This window comes from Patiria miniata, unplaced genomic scaffold, assembly GCF_015706575.1.
Source record: "Patiria miniata isolate m_02_andy unplaced genomic scaffold, ASM1570657v1 HiC_scaffold_1, whole genome shotgun sequence".
NCBI classification, from domain to species: domain Eukaryota; kingdom Metazoa; phylum Echinodermata; class Asteroidea; order Valvatida; family Asterinidae; genus Patiria; species Patiria miniata.
The window spans coordinates 7,523,360-7,541,847 of NW_024037047.1; the positions used below are offsets into that span (position 1 = coordinate 7,523,360).

Sequence of the window (18,488 nt, forward strand, 5' to 3'; positions counted from 1 at the left end):
GTATATAATGATATATTAATCATATTCGAAGGTCTAGTAGACTCGCAGGTGAAGTCATGTTAAAGTAAGCCCCCCGCAATTAGGGCCTACTCCATTAAAATTTTAAGCTTCGCTTCAGATGCTGATGATTCAGAGTCAATTTTTGTTCAAGGTCAAGGTCAAGGTACCCATAGCCATTATTGGCCGTAGGGGCAGTGGGATGTTAGAGGTCTACTGTGTCTTGGGCACGGCATATGAGTGGCGGGGCCCAGTCCTCTCCTCTCGCCGTCTTACCTTCCCTGAACGAATCAGGTACCCATTTTACTGTTGGGTCGTCAGAGAGAGTGTTTTCCAGTTTTTGGTCCGAATGGGATTCGAACCGCCAACCTTCCACTCCGTAGCTCCACGCTCTAACCGCTCGGCTACGAGGCCCCTCTAATTTTTGGTACGGCAGGCAATACAGCCTCATTGCACTTTAGAAACATCAGTATCTGAAGCATGCGTGACGACTAATTTGCTCGATGTGGACGCATTATTATTCCACCCCTGCTGAAGACTCGTTCGACAGGGGCACTGATGCTGGTTCTTTTCGGTCAAAAAAATACGAACTGCGAGATGTTTTCTGCCTCCAGTTTTGGCATCAGCGCACTCTTTGTGGTCCTTGTACGCATACAGTATGATTGCCGAATTGTCAGACATGACTCAAAAAGGCCATCAGCCTCGGTCCAAAATTTTGGCCACCGGTATCAAATGAGGGGAATAATCGTCATAGCGATTTTGGCAAGGTATACACCTCTAGAGTTGGGAAATATGTGATACCGGGTAGCATTGCAGCGGTGGCAGCTTTTTGGGTGTTATCACCCTTTTTTTCAAAATGTCCATCAAAATGCTTGCGACCACTCTAGGGGCGGTATACCTTGCGCATGCGCACTATAATCATTTATGCCCTGATTTGATACTGGCCAAACCCCCAGGCTGATGGCCTAAAATTAACTCCAACTAAACTGTGCGTAAAAAGGAGCAAACTTTCTCACTATCGAATCAGGCACGCATGCTTCCCACATAGCATACAACGTACGTACACTAGAATGGTGCCTTGCCACTCAAGTTCCATGCAGATAGATCAACAGTGCATACAACGCGCGTCTATTTACCGGACCACGCAATATGTGACTACGGGGTACGGGTACCGGTTGCCCTGCAAACCATGCATTCAAAACACGTCTTTTTACTGACGGTAACCAGTGGCAATAATAATTATGTGGCTACGGCTAGTCACCAGTATGCGTATATTAGATCATGCGCAAACGCACGAGGTATCTGCCAAAGCTAGCCGTAGCCAAGTCAAATTAAGTACGTCAGTGCAGCCGGTACGATGGTCGCCAGAACGATGGAACATTAACGGCGGTATTATTCTGGCGGAATTTGGATTTCGTTAGGCAACAACTGCAAGTGCATTTTCATATTGGTCTCGTGCTGGTCTCGGCCCCAAGTTCCGAGAACAGTAGGTTCGAGACCAAGACCAAGACCAGCGTTTTTTCCGAGACCATGCGTGGTCGAGACCGAGAACACGTTCTGACTGGTCTCGAGACTAGTCTCGAGACCAAGACCAGACTGGACGGCTACAACACTGTCAGGTACCCCCCCCCCCCTCCCCCCCCAAAAAAAGTCAAAAGTGGATAACATCTGAAGATTGTGCGAATTATTGTTGGCGACATTAAATAACGTTAAAAAAAAAATATTAAAAATATTAGGAAACATTGTGTTGGTAGTGTTTTCGGGTAGTCACAAAAGTAAGGCCTGTATCCTTTGCATGCATTGGATGAATATCAGCGAAACCTTTACTGACTGTAGTCAATACCTAGACCAAAAGTTGGCTGAAGAATAAAACTGGTATAAGCCTTGGGAGACAAAACTTATCCAAAGGGACACTTTTACTCACCCTGTATAGCATCTGTATAGCGTGCGGAGCCAACAGGGAAAAATGGAAGGGGCCTTCAGCCATATTTCGGAGGATTCTGTGTTTATTACCGGAAGACTATTCCGTGCGTTGGCGATTTCTGACTGTTTAGCACTGCGATGGGCTTTTCTGTGATTTCAAAGGGAAATTCAGTGAAGTCGGAAACTGCAATAACTAGAGATATACATGATGCAATTTTGGTTTCCAATTTATTTTTTTTTTCAGTGAAATTTGTCACGACACCATCGCAGTGAAGCCTGACGAGTCTGCTTAATTATACGGTTCTAATATAGCCTAAAGTTGCGAACCTAGTCCGCTTTTAAGTGTTTGAACTTGCTGCTCACTTTTTGTTGGTTCGAACTTGCATGACTTTGTCAGTAAAACAAATTCACGCGTTTTGCATCAGTGGACGTACCAAATTGAAAAATAGAATTTGTTTCAAGAACAATATTTGTTGGTTGTGTAAATATGAAAATCTTGAACTTCTTGAAAAGTTGGCTGACAGGAGTGACAGCACAAAAGAACAAAACATTCGTTGTCATTTCCAGTTCCTTCTTTTAGAGAAATAATATATTTGCAATTACTGACTTTCAGGTGTCATTGTGGTTCTATGAAATAAAAGAAGTAGCTTTAATCTTAAAGGGCTCTGTGTCGTATATGTGGATACGATCTTTGTGACTAAAAAAGTAAAGAAAGAGGGCATTATGCATATTGATACTTGCTATGAGGCGGAATAAATAATTTTATGCCTCATAAGTCCGACGCCTCATAAGTCCGAAATTTCGGACTTATGAGGCGTCGGACCCATGAGGCGTCGGACTTATGATACGGCCCCGATCCATGGACTATTTGCACAAAAATGTAAAAAAACAAAAATTGTGACATCATCATAACGTCATGAAACAAATGCGATAATTTTTTAAACACATGAAACTTAGTGGAAAGTAAATGTGACTAGTATGCAAAATTCGAGATGACGTCATCAATTGATTTTTAATCAATGTTCAAACTTTTATAATTGTTGGCTACTAGCAAAATGTTACTTTAAATGCACGTTTCAAGCGAACTTATCATTAACATGACTTCACATTGAAAAAAATTAATGCGGTAAAGCATTAATGTTCTGTTACCAAGCAGACATAGACCTCTATAGTTTTGTATTCGTTTTGTGGAAGGTCATAGATACATGCGCAAAAAAAGGCGATTTTTGTTTTAAGGGAAGGTCCTATACTGTTATGAAACTTGTTGTTTTCCATAAGAAAAACAAGTTTTCAACCTTTATGCGATACAGTTATTACATGTTTTTGTTTTTGATCCAAAGTGTTGCTGGTTGGTGTGGAGAGCCAGCAGAGGGTGTGTTACTCCGGTCCGCCACCGGAACCTGATCCTGATAATCCGGGTGACTGGATGAAGCAAGTCATGCAAGAGATACGGAAGCATTGCCCGGGAAGGAAGCAACCAACCCCAGCTAGTACGGGAAAACCAACCTCAGCTAGTGCGGAGAAACCTACCCCAGCTGACACGGAGAAACCTACCAAAGCTGGTACGGAGAAACCTACCCCAGATGGCACGGAGAAACCTACCAAAGCTGGTACGGAGAAACCTGCCCCAGCTGGTACGGAGAAACCGTTACCACAGCTGGTACGAAGAAACCGTTACCACAGCTGGTACGAAGAAACCGTTACCACAGCTGGTACGGAGAAACCTACCCCAGCTGGTACGGAGAAACCTACCCCAGCTGGTACGGAGAAACCTATCCCAGCTGATACGGAGCAACCTACCCAAGCTGGTACGGAGAAACCTACCCCAGCTGGTACGGAGAAACCTACCCCAGCTGGTACGGAGAAATCTACCCAAGCTAATACGGAGCAACCTACCCAAGCTGGTACGGAGAAACCTACCCCAGCTGGTACGGAGAAACCTACCTCAGCTGATACGGAAAAACCTACCACAGCTGGTACGGAAAAACCTACCCCAGCTGGTACGGAGAAACCTACCACAGCTGAAACGGAGAAACCTACCACAGCTGGTACGGAGAAACCCACCACAGCTGGTACGGAGAAACCTACCCCAGCTGGTACGGAGAAACCTACCCCAGCTGGTACGGAGAAACCTACCCCAGCTGGTACGGAGAAATCTACCCAAGCTGGTACGGAGAAACCTATCCCAGCTGATACGGAGCAACCTACCCAAGCTGGTAAGTCGTCATGCAATCTACCAGATCATTATACAGTGACTGTCGAATCGGTGTCTTGCGATTCTTCTACAACTAAAAGAGATTTTTCGAGGCAAGAGTTACAAGTGATAAGACAACAGACGCGTGACCATTTAAAAAAGAACAAGTTAAAGTGTTCCCCTCGAAATTAAACATTTCGATGCGCTGGATAAGAGTTCGACAGGCAGTCGAAGTCAGCCTGTCGAAGTCAGCCTGTACCACTCACTCACAGCGCACACGTCACCGTTTTCACGAAGAGCCACATCTGTGGATTTTGAAAAAATAGCGTTTTCGAGATAATCAAAAAAAGAAGTTTCTCCTATTTTTAAACTGCCAAAAAATACTACTTTGCAGCTCCTTTTTGCAGTAAGGAAACCATAATGAGAGCTGAATTTTACCTGAACCCAGTAATTACAATTAATACTATTGTGTTAATTAGTTAATTTCTGGAAATTAATTAGTAAAGATCTGTGTCTCTTAGTGAAAACAAAAATTCGAGTTTCCCACATTTTGGCCCTTTCTTTTCAATGTGTTTTTTCATTATGAAAGTACGCAGCTGAGAATGTAACATAGAAATGTGACTCTTCGTGAACCCCCCCCCCCCCCTTGTGTGACACTCCAAAAAAAAATATACTGGTTTAATGTCCGCCTGTCCAAAATACGGTACACCATTCTGTAATCTAGTGTTAATAATCGTCGAATTCGAACAGCGCCCCCTATTGGAATATAGTACCAGTATCCCTAATGTCACAGCCCCCCTTTAGAGGAACAATTTTAGTGTCGCAATTAGGTTATATTTGTTGCTCGTGGTCTAATGAGTAAACATACCGAAATTCGTGGAAATATTGGGAATATTGGTTTAGGGCACATTTAAGTTTGGAAATTTTTGTGCACAAGTCTATGGGGATGTCTCCCAAATTAATGTCCAATCAAGTTATTATAATTAAGTGGTGCAGTTGACCGCCTGAGGCTACTATTTTGGTCCTGTGAGGATTATTAGGCGGTGCAGCTGACCACCAGTATTTAAGTGAGGGGTATCGCAAGTATATGAGTTATTTTGCATATACATTGATTGATTGTGTACAGGGATTATAATTGAAAGGTTGCTAAAGAATAAGAAGAATTCTAATCGTCCTTGGAATCATTTGTCACAGTGAGGCTAGGGTTTTTTTCGCATTCACTGTGAAGTTTATTAGGACCAGTCAATTAGTGCTTTGTTTACATTTCACTAGTCACTCAGTCACAAAACAGTGGTAAATTTCAACCAAACGAACAGTCCACCGTTGCTACTTGAACCCCCTTGCGTCTGGGTAACCGCTCAACCTCGCGCAAGGCTGATAAATATTAATTTTGTAGGATAATAGGCTTTGGTTAGAGCCTTGGGATAAACAACACTAGTCCCCTTAGCTTTCGAACTTTTTCCCTCCATTTTTCAGTGCTATTGAGTAGCCTACATTTGATTATTGGGAAATTCGAAAAATACCTCGGAGTCCGCATTGTTTGGTTACTCGTCACGAATAACCCATCCCCGCTGGTCAAAAAAGTGGGGATATATACACCACATCCCCCAGGATTTACGCCCATGGTCGTCGTTCAGTACTGTACATGCATAGCTGCATATTAGGTCAAGTTTGTTTCTGCAGTCTATAACTTTAGTGTGGTGTGTGACTCTTATATTCCCTCATCAAGGGGGCACAGTTTCGAGACAGGTTTTAAGTTGAGGCTCTTTTCCTGACAGTTAGAAATCATCCAATTTGATTAGGGGCACTGACTTTATTAAAACTGCAGGGGGGTGAGCAAGTCTCTATTGCATTTTTTTCGGGGGTAGGGGCGTGGTGTCAATTGAAAGTGCACATTGAATGATCCGATTAGCTGTCCGTTTAGTAAGAAGAATGATTAGCAAAATGAGTGTGCAAAACAATTAAAACAATAAAGCTTCTTTTGATATACGTAAACCATCCTGGCGTGTAATTCTAACAACCCAGAGGTCGTTGTGTTTTACTGAACAAACTCATAATTTATTTTATTGTTACCAGCAACTGTACATGTGCATTCATATGTGAATTACGTACGTGAAATACAATAATACGTAACAATCTTCTAGATTAAGAGCAAAAAAGATTCATTGCTATTTCCGAAAAGATTTACCACAGAAAAGATATAAAAGGCGAGATGTTTTACCAAAAAGAAAATCACTTTCATATTTTGTGACGAAAATGCCGAAGTATATTTAAAATACATTACGATAATTGCATGGGCGTCGCCCGGATTTTTTCTAGAGGGGGCAAAGCAAATTTCCCAGGGAATCCCTGTTCCTTTTCAGCATATTCTCGATTTATCATTTTCGCGGGCTGGGCGGGTGACATTGTTGCCCATACCTCAACTTCATAGACACTCCTGCAGAAATCCAAGTTGTTAAATGTGCCTTAGATTTACAACAATTTGACTTCAGACGTCGCTCCTGTTTTTTCCTTTGCTCTTTTTTTCTCTTTTTTTTAAGTTGCTGTTCCAGAGGTGCTTAGAGAGGGCAAGCGCCCCACCCTCCTGGCAACGCTCATGGACAATTGCTAAGAACTTTAAGAAGTCCAGTTTCGCCGACATATCTTATATCAAGAATGATCAGTTAAACATCGTTTTTAACAATATTCGTCCGATCAAAATATCACAATATCAACCATCAACTACACTGATAAAAATACATACGCATGCATTTGTTTGGTTTTTTTTTTAATTGAATAAATCATTTGCAACGAAATGCCATTGCTGTCGAACAATTTAATGAGGGTAGAATGACAGCCGAATTTATTCACGGCGACATCCAAGCAGCTCCAATCGCAGAGCAACACCAGTTTGCCACTCAGTAGGCTCAATGCGCACTAACGTGGCCACCACACTCTCATCAAACAGGTTAGTGACAGGGGTGGCGTAATCCATGTTACCGATGAACACCTGAAACAAAAAAACGAGCCACCATAAAGTGTTGTAAAATGAATCGCGCACCATCCCGTACAGGCGGACTCGAATTAATCAATAGTATTTAAATGGTCTTCGCTCAAACTCGTTCCTTGTTTTGCGGTGAAATGGCACCAAACTTTGAGTTAATATTTTGTTTAACACGCTTCCTTTGGCGCTAAGAATTATTATGACAGTTCCATAAAAATCGTTGTATAGAGAAACTTTTAAGAAAAGAATGTAGCATCACATTTCTGAAGCATTACGACTGTCAGGCACAATTTCACGAAGATGAAAGTTATTCTTTGTTTTTCGCATTAATTTTGGCACCGAAAACTCGGAGAGAAGGAATTTAAAATTAATCAACAAATGTCCACACAAATATCCAAAAAAAACAAGTACGAGGTCTGTTTTTCAATTTACAAACCTCCATGTTATGATTCAGTTGAATTCAGCTCACAGCAAATTAACATTGATACTCACCTTGATGTTTCCGTCTCCATCCATCACGTGTTCACGTTCAGATGAGGGCTGCTGCTTATAAGCCACCTTGAACTTCTTCACGTACCAACCGGACCCGCCTTGTGTGATGACTCCTGTCACCACTGTGCTCTGGACGAGGTCCACCTCGATCCAGGAATTGGTGGACTTATCCCTGTATACAGAGTGGAAAGAGGATGATGAATGCAAGCAATGCGCAAACAAACACACTTCAAATTCATCAGAAGGATGGGAAATTGAACGCTATGATTTATGCTAATGCTAGGGTCAAACATTCTCGAATCACTACCACGAATACCCCGCTCTATCCCAAACAAAAATTCTTGATGACATCAGGAAAAAATATCCCCGATTTGCTGTTTGTAAGATTAACCCAAGAATGAAACAAAGAATCAAGAAGTAGGTACGAATTGCAAGCCGAATCAGACCGAACCAAGCCAAAGGATTGCGATTTAGTACAGATTGAGTGGAAAACTGCGACAAGGTAAGGTCTTGAACAATGTTCTTTGGCGTTTTAGTATGTTTAATATAAACGAGGACAAGTGCATGAAAAGCAAATGATCCTCATATGCATGTTAAACAGCCACCGGGACAATTTTTGTTCAACTTCTTATGTAACAATATTCAATAAACCGATATGGTACATTACGTGCAGTGGCAGTGTAGAATACATCGGTTGTATGTTCCGACACTCCTATGTTCCGACTGCACATATTCCTACGCCAAACCCTAACTGGGAGTAGCACAGTCTTATGTGCGGGTCGTCGGCACATAGCCCTTCATCATTACCTTGCTCCCCACTTTCTATTTTGGTTTAGCCTGCCCCTCTCATCCATCACACCCCCTGAGCTGAGTGTGTATCAGTCCAGCCAGGCATGCAGCATCTTATTTGCATAATTCTATTGTTAGCGCCATCTGCATGGAATTTGAACTAGCCATGTGTGCTTGTCTGCCGGGTGCTGTGCTAGGGATAGGTTGTCTGTGGAGGACTGTGCAGGTTTTGCCTGGGCGTGGCATGGAAAGGCCTTGATGTAAAATGATCAAGTTAGTTGTAGTGCATGACAAGTTAGTTAAATGCCCCTGGTTTGGGAGTAGAGTTATGGTGCTTTTATCATAAGCTACCAACTCACTGTGACCATCACCGAGCCCCAAACTTTGTAAATTTCTCATACTTGTAATTAATTATTTTCCCAGTATTTATTTCGGCAACAAATTCCTACATTCCAAATAAGCTACATCCTGTTTTTTCCTTTGATACCTACACGTAGGTCGCCCATTGTTTGAAGTTGTTGAGACGAGCTTTGAAGCCAAAGTAATCCTTCTGATAACTTGAAGCCGTGATGTGATCATTAGGGATTGTCCCGTCCTCCATGCCCAGTGGCCCTGGACTAGGGCATGTTGCTGTCATTGAAATACACAAACAAAAGTGGAACTTAGTTATTGTAACGGGAACCCATTTGGCCCTTGTCCTCCAAGTCAAGCAAAACGCCAGAAAAAAAGGGACAGCCACACAGGATTTCAAGCTGCTGAAGAAACCCCTATTGATTCAGCAACAAGAACTCTGTGGTCACCCTCACTGCCACACTACCACCAGTACCACGACTGCTGATTCCAAGCATAGAAAAACACACAGTCTGAATAACTGTATGCAACTGTACCAATTTTACTTAACCCTGGAGTCTAGCCAAGTTCTACCCGCGTAAGTGAGCAATACAACCCCACTTAGGCCAAAAAAAGTTTTTGGTTTCTGGTATGGAGCTTGCGCCCCAAAAGTTGTACGGCGATGCGGCTTTTTTACCCTTTTTTTCCAATGTCGGCTGATGACTGCATATGGTGCCCGACTAAATTTAGTGCAAAAAATATATGGGAGCCGAGAGAGGCCATTTAAAGCTTATACTCGATCGTAACCCCATCTAAAAACACTTTAAAATTGTGCAGCAGCAAGATTACACTCAAACCAGTGAGTTTGGAGGTTTTGAGACATCATCTATCATTGAAAAAAGTACATTTTTTAATTTTGCCGACGCGCATGGCTACGGCGACGCGCGCGCATACCAGAAACCGGAGACTTTTTTTGGCCATAGCTATGTAAACTATTCATCTCAAATGCAACCATGCGTACTCCACACGATGTAGCATAGCAAAAATGGAACCGGAAGTTCACGCAACTCGAGCGTTTATCCAATGAGCGTAAGTAATCAGTGGTGCGCGCGCGTGTGTGACGTTTTTAATGAGCCGGATTTCCGGAGCGCGCGCTAGCCAGACCCAAAACCAGTTCAGGTGCGCGTCGCCGGAGCCCTTCCGGCGAAGCCCGAGTGCAAGAAAGCAATGACAACAAAGTGCTGCTTAAACTTTCTGTTACATTGTTATTATTGTGAAGCTTATCACCATCCTATCTTTAAAGATATAGTCCATCATTTGTAATTTTACATTTTGTTCATTTGAAGTGTTCAAAATTTAATGAAGGATACTGAACAACTAAACCTGATGAAGTTTCAGTTCAGCTTCAGCTGTATATTCCGAGAAAAACATCATTCTAGGATCTCAATTTCAAATCAAAAGTTGCTGAATCATGTTTGTTTTGAATTGTCGCGCACTGATCCGACGAACTATAGCAACCGCGCGCGCCTGTGCGTCGTGCCAATGCTTGCGCGCGCTGCGCCGAATAACAAAACGAACTACTAATTTAAATTTTCCTACGTTGCGTCTTAAGACGCACCGTTTGATTACTTCAAAATGATAGCTTGCCAGAAAGATTAATTTCACAGGGAGTTTAGTCCACTTACTATCTTTCAACCAAGTATTTTTTTCAGCAATAATACGCCAGTTACTTTTTCGGATGGCTGCAAATGATGGACTATAGCTTTAACAGTAGAATGTCCAGATGTGACGCCCCGTCCCCACCCTATTTAGTCCAAACCACAATGACAGTGTTATTGTAGAAAGTGGACCCGCCCACATCATTTTTCTTGTAACGGCCAACCCCTCCAGTTGTTCTTCCTTACAGTCACATTCATCACTCCAAAAAAGAAAATCCATAACAAAAAATTGTCTAGTATATACATCGGCGCGGACTTGTGGCCTTTTTGATTCGGACTGTGTCGCAAGAAGTCTTGCATGCATGACATCGAGCAAATTGATCGCTGCCAGGGCTTAAGAATGCGACGCCGATGGAACATATGCAACACCACACTTTTTGTCAATTTTCAGAAACCGACAGACAGTACAGACAGACCCAAGTGACATGTAGAAGCTCCTGCCAGAGCTTTAAAAACACAATATCTTACATCTTTCCAGAAGCGCGAAAAGATATGCTTTAACCATCTGATCTGCGCGTCGCCCGACTAAAATTAGAACTATGGCAACATTCAGCTCTCGGTTAGGGAATCTGAAATACCGTTCAGTTGAGAACATCCAGTAAAAAGTTATTCAAAGTATATGCTCCTATAACAGTGACCAGCGAAGCTCTTGCTGTGAGAAAATCTCACAGATAACTTAGTGGGTTGTAGAATAATCGCAAGACACCGATTGGACAGTCATTGTTGAAATTATGGCGTGGTAGATTGCGTAACGACTTACCAGCTGGGGTAGGTTGCCTCCTTCCCGGGCAACGCTTCCGTATCTCTTGCATGACTTGCTTCATCCAGTCATCCGGATTATCAGGATCAGGTTCCGGTGGGGGACCGGAGTAACACACCCTCTGCTGGCTCTCCACACCAACCAAGAGCACTTTGGATCAAAAGCAAAAACGTGTGATAATATTATCGCATAATGTTTGAGATGTGTTTTTCCTTTTAACAAAGAATCACAAGATATTTCTTTTTAGGTATACGGCAGACGAGATGTATTTTCATCGTTGTCGTTGCATAACTAACTTTGATCGTTTCCCTTGATCAGGTAGCGATCGTAATTTCAAACAGTACAGTGTATTTTGACCGTGATAAAGGCACATACTTTGGCTGGCCAAATTGGGGGGGGGATATGGTCGTTCAAGATAAAATATTCATGGACCCGATCAACACATCAAATTCCAGTTTTGTAAATAGGTTGTCATGGTAACTTAATCATGAACTTCCACACAAAATTCATTTTCTAGCAAATCGGTTCTCATGGTAACCTAATCATGCACATCCACACCACATTCACTTTCTGAAGAAAAAAAAAGACCGACCGTGAAAGAAAGATAGAATGATCAATTGATACCAGTCGACCAACAGGGAGTTTAATCCATCATTTGCAGCTATCTGAAAATTAACTGGCGCAATTATTGTTGAAAAACATACTTGGTTGAAAGATAGTAAGGCGACTAAACTCCCTGTGAAATTATTCTTACTGGCAAGCTGTCATTTTGAAGTATTCAACGAAAGAAGGCCTTTTCAACGGTGCTTCTTAAGACGCATCGTTGCAAATTCAAATTAGTAGTTATTTTTGTTATTCGGCGAAGCGTGCGAAAGCATTGGCACGACGCACACGCACGCGCGGTTGCTTTAATTTTGTTAATCATAAAGTGCTATTGACGAAATCGTATTTCGTGTGCATGGTTTTCACTGTTCTCTCGAAAAATGTATTATGAGCTGAAACTTCAACAAGTTAGATTCTGAATATTCGTCTGTTGGGTTTGAGTGGTGTTATTATTGTAAACGAACACAAAGCAAACAATCTTACATGCATTTAACCGCTAAAACATGTCGATCTTACCTGTCAGTGTTGCTGTCAACAGAACTGGCAAAAGGATCCCTTCCATCTTCGCGAATGAAGCTGATAGAAGTGATAATTAGCAGTCAGTGCTCGCTTCTGCTGCCGTCCGTAGAATCATATGGCTGACGTCATTTTAAGCCGATCGGCGACGAGTATACCTGCTACGTGGACGGTAAGATGGTTCCTAATTGGTTAAATTGTGGGCGAAACCATTTTAACCCTAACAGGGCCGTGAAAACTGAATTTTCCCATATACGTTGTGTACACTAACCAGAATTACCATTCGTACATATGAATAGTTAATTAACCATAATTCCAAATTCCTTTGACCTATAGTCATGAATTTTCTTGCGTATTTTTATGAAGAGTTACTATATGCATGTACTGAGTTTCAAAATTTTTCGTCACTCGATGGCCGAGATCTTAGGGGGGCGGAATCCCCCCCCCCCCCCGGCTGAAAGATGGTCAAAATAACCCGGCCCTTTTAGGGTTAATCCACGCGTTATTGATGTAAATCACATAGGGATGTGTGTACATTATTTTTGCTTTGCTGAAAGAACGCGCACCTTTTCTTTGTGATCCGTGGACAGAACTTTAAAACAGTGGTTATGTTTAAAACTCCGTTACTTGAGAACTAAATAACTGATTCCAATGATTCCTGCACTAAAAAAGGGCTTATGAATTCGGCTTTCATATCCTAGATTTTGAAAGTGCTACATGCAGACCTTCACTAAAACAATAGGCCCGACATTTGGGATTCTATTGTTTTTTTCCTCACCATGTAGCCATACCAAGAGAAGGTTTGCGTGGAAATATTACTGTGGCGATTGTCATCCATTGTTTAAGCGCTTGAAAGGTAGTATTTAATGACATATTAATCATCTTGGAAGGTCAAATATACTCGCACGTGAAGTAACAGTATATTAACACCCAATAATTAAGGATTGTAGTCAATTAAAATTGTTAGTTTGGCGAGGACACACGTTGCACGGGTCATCAATTCATGATTTATTTCAACGCTGATCGCAATCCAGCATGTAATTATAATAACTATAACCGAGTCTTATATAGTGCACGTATCTACCAATAATTAAGTTCTCAAGGCGCAGGAAATAATATTATTAAAGAAAGGTATATAAAGATTATGAGAATATGAGACCCATTAAGTAGCACCTTTGTAAGGGTTTATAAGGTGCTGCGGCGCATATTGCAGCCACTGCCAGAAACACTACGGCAAACCCACTTCTCTTAGCGATTAGTGTTACCGCGTTCTTTAATGTGCATTACACAACACACGGGACCTACGGCTTAATGTCCCATTCGAAAGACGGAGCAATGATGGTAAAGTGCCTTGCTAAAGAGCACAAAGACCATGCTCCCACGGTCGGGATTCGAACCCATGTACTACGAGGCACACGAGTCGAGCACCATAACGAATGGACCACTGCAACCCCATGTAATAAACAATGAAGAAGAAAAATATTCTACGAAGGCCACAGTGTGCAGCCGAGGGAGTGAGTGCAATTTCGTGTATATCGGCATAAATATACTTGTCTTTTAGGTTTCACCATTTTATAGATTTTTCCGGCCGATTACGGAAAACAGCGGCATTAAATTTTGAAACTGTCTTGGAAACAGATTTGGTGTATATTTTTAAACGATGGTAACCTATAATTAGACAATTGTTTATGCATAGATTTCCTAGCAATCTCAATCAGTAATCAATTTGTACTTAATTGCAATTATACCCAGTGATTGTGTTCAAAGCAACTTGAAATAGCAACTTAGAACAAAACCAAACTTCAGTAAAACAACTAAGGCAGTTTTGTTGAGTGACTAAATTAAAGTGCGTATATACGATTTCAACAACACGGAGAATATATGATACTTTGTTGTTCCTGATCTATATGCCGAATATTTACTATTTTAAATACAAATTCTGAATGATTTAAATTAAATAGGTAAACGTTATTTTCGTAGCAGGCTTTATATTGATACAAATAACTGAATCAATTTTTATAATTACTCTTTACTAGTAAAAAGGCTCCAATTATTGTAACAAAAGAAGAAGTAAGTTTCCTTATATTTTCTGATAAGGGTAGGCTATTACACTATCCATGCATTATCACTCTTAATTGTGAAAAGAATAGCTTTCGCTTCAACCCATAACTATACCTTTTCTAAAAGGTCTTCAAAAATTGCCTTTATTCACAAAACGTGACAATAGTTGTCAGTTTTGTAGGCCGCCAGGCTTATTTATAGAGTCTAGAACGAAAGCTTCAATTCACTTTTGCTTGTAGCAAGCCGTGTCACTGCTTGTACATAGTACAAATCTCAAAGGAACGGTGCGCATTCAACCAGCTAAATGTCCCTCCCATTAGACGTCGTTGATAGGTAAAAGGGCGCCCTCTTTCGTTCGCGCACCGAACCCACACCACCGCGGTTTACGTGTACTTTGTGCTGAAAGGACAAAAAAAACGAGGGAAGTTAATTGCTTTGAGTTATTCTTTACTTTGCCCTGGATGGAGTGCGGATGCAACAAGATGTATTGCTTTCCATTCAAAATCAATTAACATTATGGTAGGTAGTACATGTACACTGGGTTCCTTATGGGGAAGAAAACACAATAGAAGAATATACCCCATAATGAGGTCTTTAGAAATCAATCTACCCCATACGGGAAAAGCTATGTGGTTTGAGATTTCAATAGGAATAAAGAAAAACAAAAGAAGGGAAACAATTATTTAAGGATCGTCCCCATAAATATAGGTGTGTAAGGCTGTAAGTTAATGTATGTGTTCTTTTGTGCACATTTCCCGCTGATACTGAATTATAAATGATAAAGGTAAATTTACGTTAGGAAACTGTACCAGAGGGTTCTCGTTGGCTGTCACGTAATAGCTCCGCCCAGCTTTACACTTGAACAATCAGAATATGTAGTGACCTTCTCTCCCAGCTCAGGCTCGTTCTTGATTGGCTGGCTATGACGTCAACCTGTTCCACGGTGTGCGGCTGCGTATATAGTGGTTGTGTACACGGTGGTTGAGTGTCCTGGTGATAGATCAACCTAACGGATTCACGATCATTTCACTTGGGAGAATGCACGGAGCAGCAGGTTTAGTTCTGATGCTGTCAGCCATGGCAGGTAAGCTTGAGCCATCAAATCTTTACACTCAAAATCCCATAGTACATGTATAATGGAGACCATTCTAGACAGGCATATAGAGAGCCGCTAGAGCACTGTCACAACTTTTCTTTTCAATTGAGGGTGATGAGTTATTCTATTATTAACTACGTTTTGAATATTGTCTCCATATATTTCCCCGATCCGGTCGATTTTATCCTGGTTCAACACCTTCTGATTTCCAGCATGGCGTAAAATATCCATACGCGCTACAAGCTTCAACAAACCACCCATGCTAAGTCTGCATATCTCATGAAATTGGAAGTATAGTAGAATTGTTCATTGCAACTTGTAAGTTGATTATACCATAATAGTCGAGTGGCTTAAGAAGAAAACATCGTGAAGCGCCGGACTAAAAAAGTATCAGATTGTGTATTCTTACTGTATAGGTACCTAGAAGACATTCCAGAGGCGCTGCGCAGTTTGGCGGCCTAGGTCAAGGTCAAGCCAAAGTCAAAGTTCACATTTTTTTTTTTTTTATACATTCTATATGGTGTAGTGAATTTTAAGTTCATAATTTCATAAAAGCACGTTCTGGCAATTATAAGACCGACCATATCAGAACCAAATCCATAAAAAAAAACTGGTGGAGTTAATCTCATTTCTAAAAATGCTAAGTCATATAGATTCCGCATTTTCAAAACTATTTTCTGTGACATTATACTCTTGGAGAAAAAAATACGTGTTATTATTTTTTCATTCACTTTGATATGTGAATAACTACAAACGTAAATAAGGCTCTTCCTCTGATTTTATTCATTAGTTTATAGTATTAGTAAGCGTTAATTTGCTTCAAATGCTGACAATTATACAGGGTGGATAACAAAAAAAGACGAAACCGAGATATTATTGCTAATTGGAACAGAAGTATGGCACATTTGAATCAAAGGGAGATATCCTCTGTCAGGGTTGAATCTCCTCTTTAAAATGACACCCTGATCATGTCCTTACATTAATGGTTGACTGAGCAGTGACCTATTTTATGAAAGGATCTATTTAGAGAATTGCGCCACTTTTCATGGTGACATCTCTTTTTTCCCCTCTTGTCTTAATTGGCAACCATAGCTTTCCACTCTGTGACAAATGACACCACAAATACCACAATTGAACAGTGGCGAAAGCCTCCAAATAGACTCTTATAGAATTGTTCACTGCTCAGTCAACCGTGGATGTAAGAACATGATCAGGGTGTCATTTTAAAGAGGAGATTCAACCCTAACAGAGGATGTCTCCCTTTGATTCACATGTGCCCTACTTCTGTTCCAATTAGCAATAATATCTCGGTTTCGGGGTTTTTTATCCTCCCTGTATACACATCACATTTAAGTCACAAGGCATGAAGGTGTACGATCAGTTCTAGTATTCCATTTTTCCCTTTTTCCCTTGGAAACCCTTTGGTCCAGTTTCATAGCTTGGTCCTGTTACTATTTACTCTACAGTGTGGAAGGCGTACATATATGAGCAAGCTCAGTACAGCATTCACAGAGCCAATATATATTTTCCGATTAATATTATACACAGTAATACTTCTGTGGCCTTAAAACTCAAGATAATGCAATGCACGATTACAGTCATACCTATACCTGTGGACCTTTTTTGTTCACAGGCACCAGTAGAATGCGTACACATCCTTGTAAACATCTTCAATCGTAGACCCTATTGCCCTCTTTTGTTCCAAGTCCATTGTATGCATTAACAACCACACACTCACCCATCGTTTGTTTATGGTGTAAATCGAGGATTTTCTTTTGTTCCTCTTCCCTTTTCCTTTGTCTGTACTTCAACGTTTTCGCAACAGCTCTCATTGGTTTTGTACACGTTTTCTAATCGAGCTCGTCCTCGATTTATTTCCTGTCCTCGATTCACCGATGATGTTGCACGCGTGTGTGTCCTCGATTTACACCACCATCAATGTTACCACGTAGAGTGCTCCTTGTTTGTGTTTCCGCCATTGCCAATAAAAGTTTTTTTCAGGGACGCACTGCACTACTGATTCAAAGGTCAGATATCGTAAACACTGTTCAGCAGAACAAGGTGACCGAGCAGAGACCATTAGAAACGAAGCGCATGCGGCAGACGTAGTAGAATAAAAAATGCACCATTGGTGCGGTTGTTACTCAAACTGATTGGATATTTTCAAAGTGTCTTTCCCATTTGGAAAAGTGCTTTTTGAAAGCACACTGTACTAGCGAGGTGAGCACCGTACCGTAGCAAGAGAATAATGGCCAAGCCTTAGTGCAGCCAAATTGACAGTGGCATGCCTACATTTTTTTCGGGCAAATAGGACCCATTTTTGACCGTAATTTTGTCAAGTCTGCCCTCAGATAATAACCCAAAATCCATGGAGTTGATCCTCGGCTATTCTTCGCCATTCCACAGTTTTTTTTAAACCAGACGGTGTCTTTGTACCAATTAAAATTTGTAGGGCACTTTTGATGCAAATGAGCTCTCGTAGAAATTTTGTGAACCCTCAACAATCGCGAAATCTTTCCGCCTGCTGTCGGTCTAATTGCACCATTCGGATATATCGTCTGTCTAGTCCCCCCCCCCCCCCACCACCACCACCACCACCACCACCACATCGAAAAAAATAATAGTATTTAATAGTATTTCATAATAGTGCTCGTTTATTCAGAAATTTATGAAATATAAATTAATATCCAAACTGATTAGATATTTCCCAAGTGTCTTGGCGTAGACGAGACGAACTCGAATACTCCTGGATGAAAACGTGTGCTCATTGTTTGAATTTGCTTGAACTGAATTAGAAATTGTCTGACAAAAGACAAAATTAAACATTGGAAGCGCACTAAATCGATGTTGATGGACGAGTTTTAATATTAGAAACGGTGAAGTCGAATGATAAACGTTTTAACATAGCCAGGAAAACCTATACCAAGGACAACATTTCTTATAAATTTTTCATCAAAGTAATTGCGCTCTCCCGTCATATCATTTTCTAAAGGTTCATCATAAAAGCGTTTCTATGCATGGGGCCA

The 18,488-nt window shown here is 41.2% G+C and overlaps 2 protein-coding genes across 2 annotated transcripts; one reads left to right on the top strand and one right to left on the bottom strand.

The window, feature by feature from the left end:
- The first annotated feature begins 1,963 nt into the window (after window positions 1-1,963).
- LOC119730048 (putative uncharacterized protein DDB_G0290521) lies at window positions 1,964-6,725 on the top strand. The gene is made up of 4 exons (XM_038202840.1): window positions 1,964-2,024; window positions 3,261-3,632; window positions 3,774-3,992; window positions 6,655-6,725. The coding sequence occupies exons 1-4, from the start codon at window positions 1,964-1,966 to the stop codon at window positions 6,723-6,725; spliced, it is 723 nt and encodes a 240-aa protein (XP_038058768.1).
- A 231-nt stretch (window positions 6,726-6,956) lies between these two features.
- Window positions 6,957-12,351, bottom strand: LOC119730056 (lactadherin-like). Its single transcript, XM_038202846.1, has 5 exons — window positions 12,306-12,351; window positions 11,187-11,336; window positions 8,870-9,008; window positions 7,590-7,761; window positions 6,957-7,103 (listed from the first exon to the last, which is right to left on the bottom strand). The coding sequence occupies exons 1-5, from the start codon at window positions 12,349-12,351 to the stop codon at window positions 6,957-6,959; spliced, it is 654 nt and encodes a 217-aa protein (XP_038058774.1).
- Between the last annotated feature and the right edge of the window lie 6,137 nt (window positions 12,352-18,488).